The 7,500-nt window shown below is 40.8% G+C and overlaps 1 protein-coding gene across 1 annotated transcript in view; it reads left to right on the forward strand.

The window, feature by feature from the left end:
- Nucleotides 1–2,683: 2,683 nt before the first annotated feature.
- The window catches only part of mvb12a (multivesicular body subunit 12A), a gene marked incomplete at its 5' end in the record, with an annotated part of 16,882 nt that continues 12,065 nt past the window's right edge, over nucleotides 2,684–7,500 (forward strand). Inside the window, 2 exons of the mRNA XM_080854583.1 lie at nucleotides 2,684–2,779; nucleotides 3,502–3,582. Coding sequence (XP_080710709.1) covers nucleotides 2,684–2,779; nucleotides 3,502–3,582 — 177 coding nt within the window. The remainder of the gene's footprint in view (nucleotides 2,780–3,501; nucleotides 3,583–7,500) is intronic.

The following is a 7,500-nucleotide window of genomic DNA, read 5'->3' on the forward strand; positions in this document are numbered from 1 at the left end:
TCTCTGTACTCCTCTCTCTACTCCTCTCTGTAGTCCTCCTCTCTCTACTCCTCTCTGTACTCATCCTCTCTCTACTCCTCTCTTCACTCTCTCGCTCCGTCCAAAAGACATCTGGTTCTTCTTGTTCTTCCTGTTTGTCTTTTTCTCCCCCCTCCCACTTTCGCTCACTCTTTACAGAGCTTCATTAGAATATAAATGCCAACTGACCTTCCTTAGGCATTTAATTCATTCATTTCCTTCTTCTTCTCTCTCTCTCTCTCTCTCTCTCTCTCTCTCTCTTTCTCTCTCTGTCTCTCTCTCTTTCTCTCACTGTCACACTTTCTGTGCAGTAGGTCTTGTTCAGATTGTGTTATTACACAAGTAACCCTCGTTTGCATGCTAGCTAGCCTGTAGCCTAAATAAAGCCGCCATGAATACCTAGTGATGTTTCGGATAAATAAATGCAATGGTCATAAGAGCTCTCTCTCTTCTGCTAACCTTTAAAAGACAGGGCATCAATTGTGTGGTACACATTTCCTTTGGCTTCCATTTGTGGTTGGTTGACTGTGAATTAACTACCCCTGTTTCCAGGCCCCAGACCCTAAGCAACCTGATCTGGGGGAGTAGACACAGAACATTTTGTGCACCGAATAAATAACTCTTTGCGTCATATTATGACATGATGATGCATTGGAGTGGAATTCCTTGGAATTCAGCGAAGCAGGCCTCGGAACTTTGGCCGGTGGGAAACAACTCCCAGGGCCCAGTTGTTCAAACAGTTTAATCTGGATCAAATGACCTGGGTGACCTGGGAATTCCCATAATCAGATATCTGGTATCAGGACGTGTACATACTACATCTGGCTTTTGGGCCAGTTTTTCAAAGCAGCATTGGATTGGATCGTCCTTAAAGATGACCAGATCAGGATTGTCCCTCTCTGCGGTGATGTTCATGCGGCACCTGAGCCTGCGGAAGACACAGACCAACCCCCGGCGTTCTCTCAGAACGAGGGGCTGACTGGACGTGCAGGCCGGGATGCAGTGGTTAGAAACTACTTTAGACTGGTTCATCTCGTTGGGTTGTGCCATTGCATTTAATATACAGTGATAAAAGTTATATTACTTGGGTTTGACACAATTATTTTTTCACTTGACTGTACTGAAAGGCTTAATTGGTAGCATAATGTCTTCTTTCCTTACTTAATCACTGTAACTGTTCAACATATATAACATAAATATAAATATCATAAATATAATAACATAAATATAAATACTTAAAAAATAACATAAATATAAATACTTAAAAATGGCTATACCAATCCTGCTTAAGGGGTTTGAACAACACATACTGAAGGTTTGATTCAGATCAAAACCAAGACTGGATTGCGTGATATAATCCGATTTCAGATTATATCAAGATTTTCAAGATTTCATCCAATCATATAGCCAAAATCAGATCAGAATACGTCTGCACAACTGGACTAAGGTGAGCGAAATTGAATTCAGGCCGCTAAAATGTGTCCTTTGTGTGAAGAAGTTAGTGCTGACTCCTAGCGGGCTTTGCAAGAACTACACGGGATTCAGAAACTCGAAAACTTTGCGTAGGTAAACCTCGAGCATGTTGGGAATTGAAGTCGTGGAAAGTTTACTTCCTCCTTGTACTTGACAAGGAAGAGACTCACGAAGTGTCTTCCCTGCTCCAACTTTGTGCCATATAGAAATCCACTCTTCAGGCAAAGGGTAAGCATTCTGTAATTCTCGTTACTGAAATGTACAAGATCGTACAGTACAGTTTGAACCGAATGGCAACGATTCAAAAAAAGAATAAGCTGTCTAGACCAGGCAATGTTAGCTAGATAGGCTAGCTACCTGAAAGGATGTTTGGGTTGGCACTTGGCAGGCAAATCAAACCGAATAGAAATCAGACAGTAGCCTACTGTCATCCTATCCGGAGAACAATTGTAACAAACGTCACAACCGCTCGAACTAACAGAAATATTGCGTTTCAAGAGCGTCCCTACTACTCAGTACCCATCTTGTTTGGGTAACATTTGCCTAGAGCTTCGAACGATGGAGTTACAATATAACCACAACGTGAATAACACATCAAGTCTTCGTTATATATCATTTATTGAATAATTTAACCAGTCGATCTGTTTTTAGAAGGTAGCTATTTGTGAAACAAAGCTACGCGTACCTAGGCAAGTGTGTCTTACATGCCAGACACTCCAAGAATTCGGATAATGCCCAGTGTAGTTAAACTCGCTGAGCAATGTGTCCAAGAACATAAAGTTTCCAATAGTGTACCACAGCTGCTCTATTGTCAAGTATGTTACGACATGCATATAACTCGACCATGACTTGAGGTCTGTGTGTGTGTGTGTGTGAATGAGAGAGAAACAGAGAGAGACTAGTGTGTGTGTTCAATCGTTCTGTTCTTAACCTCGTTTTCTACACTTACACATTTATTGCTATACACACTATAAATATTTATAAAATCTAGGTACATACGTATTCAACTTCTATAATCTATACATACTAATACTACAAACTAAAACAAACCACATATACTATACCAACTTATACGTATCTGTATATGCTATACATACTAATTCAATCTATATACTGTTATTCATATATCTATTCTATATGCTATACATAATTATTCAATCTATATATGCCTGTTATGTCTCTCTCTCTCCAGATGTCCCTCCGTGACTTGTCCGGTTCGGCCTCGAGGCCGGTCACAGCAGTCGCCTGGGCTTCCAACAACAGCACCTGCCCCGGTACCTTCAACATGGTAACCATGGCAACCCCACACCACACCACACCTTACTTGTTTGTGCTCAGGGTTTCAATAGCCTGTGTGTTTGAGCTGGTGGAGGTCTCTCTCTCTCTCTCTCTCTCTCTCTCTCATTCTCTCCCTCTCTCTTTCTCTCTGATGTTTAAGTTGTCTGTATAGTGAGGCAGTGTGTGTGTGTGTGTGTGTAGATACCCCAAGTATAGTAATGTAGTGTGTATATATGGCCTTAGTATAGTGATGCAGTGTGTATATGTGCCATGAGTGTGCTGAAGCGGTTTTATCGTGTGTCTTTGTGTGTGTGTGTTCTGTTATGAGTGTGTATGCATTTCTCTGGGGGCGGGACGCCCGCACGTTTTGTGTGTGTGTGCGTGAGAGGTGTTATTGTGTCAGTGTTTATGCTTACTGTAACAAGTGCTATTATAAGTGTTGAGTTAAAGCAGTCTGTCCTGTTTTCTGAGGGGTATTTTGAATGTGTTGATTAGAGGTGCTATTGTCTAATTGTGTTTAGTGTGAGACGTTTGTGTGTGTTTAGTGTGAGAGGTGTGTGTGAGTGTGTCTGTGTGTGTGTGTGTGAGACGTGTGTGTGTGTGTGTATTTAGTGTGAGAGGTGTGTGTGCGTGCGTGTGTGTGTGTTTAATGATCCGTAGATGAAATACATTGTAAGAGAGATGGGGGTTGGTGTTTTGGTTCTGATGCGTGTTCTTCTGCGCCCCCTCCAGATCTCCTCGACTGAGGACGGGGCTACAGCCTGCTTCAACAGAGGTTTCGGCAGGTCCGGGTACTTCCTCTGTTACAGCAAGGTAGGTCAAACCTGCACACACACACACACACACACACACACACACTTTGGGTCAGACGTGTGTGCACACACACACACAACAAAACGAAACTGGGAAAGTGAGGAACACACTCTCTCTCTCCTTCCATTCACAACCATATGGAGAGAGAGAGGGAGAGAGAAACGCACACACACACACACACACACACACACACACACACACACACACACACACACACACACACACACACACTTAATTAGAAATAGGGAAAGAGAGGGCAGAGGCTTTCAATCTTGTTTTGGGGATAAGACACAGCAAAGGTCAAAGCAAAGGTCAAAGCAGAACGTCACACCAGTATAGTGTAGCATAGTATAGTAGTGGAGTGTAATGTAGTGTATATGTATATATGTGTGTGTATACGTACATACAAACATATATTAATATCAAACAGATGGTTAAAGCAGACATGGAATCATATCATTTATCAAAAGATCAGAAATGCATTGAAGCGCACCGGAGCAAGAACTTGTCCGGCATAGTGCGGCATATTGCGGCGTCATGAACAGCTAAATACTCAGCAACAAATATCTTCATTCTCAAAATGTAACAGCAGGCGACAGTGATTATGCAAAATACCCTAGCGAACATCAGCAGTCCCATGAGCCTTTGCGCTCGCTACGTGGAACTGACAACAATTAGAGTGATGGCTTTCTCCGGTCGCCACGACAATAATCCTCCTTCCTGCACCCACATTTATTTCTGAAATCAAATTGAGAATGAGACAAAATCCCATTTAGAGTGAAAGAAAAATTGTAAACGTTGTAAATAAGAGACTTCCTGCAAACATTTTCAGTTAAGAAGCAGTGTAATTGGCGTATTCAGAAATAGTATTTCATTTCACTTTGCCTGACTGCACACCAGTTTAGAACCTGTAAGGTATTTAAGACACAGTCAGTGCGGGCACATGATGGCAGCACTCCGATCCTATCCGATTCTCTCCATGGGGTCTCCATGGGGGGTTAACTGCTCTATCTCAAAGCACATGGAAGTGACAAAACTAGATCAGTTCAAATCAAATGCGGAATGTTTACATCTGCTACCGTTGATTATACAGTAAATACGTTGTGAAATGAAACAAAACCGTTGATTATACAGTAAATACGTTGTGAAATGAAACAAAAACACACCACAGTTAAAGTTGTATTAGTATTGATTGATTCACATCGATATGAATGGATTACATGACTAACAATGGGTGGAAAAGTAATAAGAAAATATTTGTTCACTGAATTAGCGCGTTCTGTCCCAAACAGTTGCGTTCCAGTTTATAAGTTTCACTTTCGCTTTCAGTATTTCAACGTGAAATGAGAGGGAGCACAAGAACTGAGCGTCTAGCAGCGTTTATCATATCATATACATTATATATGATGCATGTATATGTCTGTGGGCACGATCTCAAGCACGTGCAAAAGTTGTTGTTGTCCAATTTGAATCAGATACGAGAGACACATGCGCGCCCAGCAGGGGCGGACTGGGACAAAAAATCGGCCCGGGCATTTTGAACCAGACCGGCCCACTAAATTCGATAACACACCTTTTCAGTCTTTTTGGTCTCTCGAATGTCTACACCAACCAGGCTTTTAGCTAGCAGGGCATCTGCCCTATAGTCTTCTAAAAATTAAGAAGAAATGGGACGCCCTACTTTTGGGCAGGACGGCCTAAAGACGCCCTATTTTTCTCCCGTTTTACCTGTTAACTTCTCTGAATGTGACAAAATTCACAGTTTCAGTCGCTTCAGTGCTTAGCAAAGTCTAGAATCATACATATGCCCTGCCAATTAGAAAATAGCATTGCTGTATTCCCGCTACAACAACGTTACATCATGATTCCAACGAAACATTGATTCACGGGCTCGCAGATGCTACAGAATACAGGTGTCTCACCGCACGTCACTGAACCTACTACTTTATGAGTTCAACAAGAGTTTGTGTGTTAAGGTGGTGGTCTTAATTAATCTAAATTCAATACAATACAATATACATCATACACTTTAAAGTTGTGTAGAAAGTTGTTACTTTTTGTTAAAGTTGTTACTTGAATTTTGTACCTTGTTACCTAGTTTCAGTTACACTCACTGTTATTATTAGGGTGACCATATCCATAACACCAAATAACACCAAAAAGGAGGACACTATGCGGAATTTCGGAATACGGAATTCCGGAATCACGGAATTTCGTGGTGCTGTGAATAATTACATAGGACTCTGGCGTGCTCCCCTCTACAATACAACTTTGTGTAGTAGAAACAGGTTTATTTGTGTTTAACCTCCAGCGGGTTGATCAAGTGCATTAAGTGTTTGCAGTGGAATAATCATACATTAAAAGAAGTATTTGTAAGTGTTTGTGTGGTTTCTATAGAATAAAGAAATACAGAATATAACATAAATATACATAACTCGCAATCTGTACTAATTTACGTAAATATATAAATATCTGAACAAAATACACAATAACCTATCAGTTATGAATAATGTATAATATATAATTCACTATTATGCACATCAGTGTATCAGCAACACTGTAATTGCAATGCTGTCACATTACTATACCACAAGGTGGCACTCTAAGACCACAAATGGCCTGGCAGTCTGAACTCTAAGCTACCAGCAATATCAAAACAAATGGATCTCCGTATTAGCGTCGTATACAGGCTAGAACAAGTCTGCGATAAATTACTAGTTATAGCAGCTAGTGCTTGTAAACATTAATATAAAGAAAGTAAAGCTAGCAGATACATGAATTACACTTACATTGTCGGTAACGCACACGGCAACACAACGTTAATTGTATGCTAGCATGATACAGTGAAAGCATGTCCACTCGTATTAGCAGCTGGCACGAGAAAGAGGAGGAAAGTTTGTGCGCGTTTACCTTGACTACTTATGTCAATGTCACAGCAACAGAAAATGCAGAAGCCATGCAAGGAGTCTCGACTGCTTTTTGATATAAAGTCGTGTTCTTTTGCCCACTCTGGATTGAAAGACGTCTGGCGTTTAGGCACGTTTCTTCTATGTGTGTTAAAGGCACCCAGTGCAACTTTATGTAAACATTCAATGAAAAATAAACATTCAATTTCTAGTCTTTTTTACACGTAGTAAGTTTCAATAACTCCATACCATTACATATCGACATTCAAGGAGCAAAGATGAGACGTCGTTGTGTGGTGAGAACTGATAGAAAATCGTAAACAACAACAATCGCCGGTGGGGAGAAGCCATTTTTCCATTGACTGGAAGCCTGCTTTATTTATTGTAGGTTAAAAAAAATAAAGATAATGGCGACGATTGTTGTTGTTATCGATTTTCTATCAGTTCTCACCACACAACGACGTCTCATCTTTGCTGCTTGAATGTCGGTATGTAATGGTATGGAGTTATTGAAACTTACTACGTGTAAAAAAGACTAGAAATTGAATGTTTATTTTTAAGCCTCAAAAGTTGCACTGGGTGCCTTTAACTGTCCTTATGTCAATAACAGTTTCTGTCAATGTAGCCAGCAGCATATGTATGACGTAGCCAGCACATGGAGCCTTTTTACATTTTTAACCAATGATATAGGGTTAGAATTGAATTTAAGCCAATCAGATATTAATCAGACACAGCTTTAAGCCAATCATGTGTTAGACTGCGATCCAGGCAAATATTCTAGAGCGCAGCTCTTTAGGCCCAGTGCAACTCCAAAAAGGAGGACAAATATGCGTCCGGTTTGATGCTGCGCCGGACGCCGGACAGGGCATTGGAAATCCGGAATGGCCGGCATAAATCCGGACGTCTGGTCACCCTAGTTATTATGTATTAAATTACTAAACATATAAATAAATCAGTGTAATTGCTCCAGACTTTTCTTGTATTTACAATGCAAACGAACTTGGCCATAGAA

Source organism: Sprattus sprattus, assembly GCF_963457725.1.
Source record: "Sprattus sprattus genome assembly, chromosome: 1".
In the NCBI taxonomy this organism is placed as follows: Eukaryota; Metazoa; Chordata; class Actinopteri; order Clupeiformes; family Clupeidae; genus Sprattus; species Sprattus sprattus.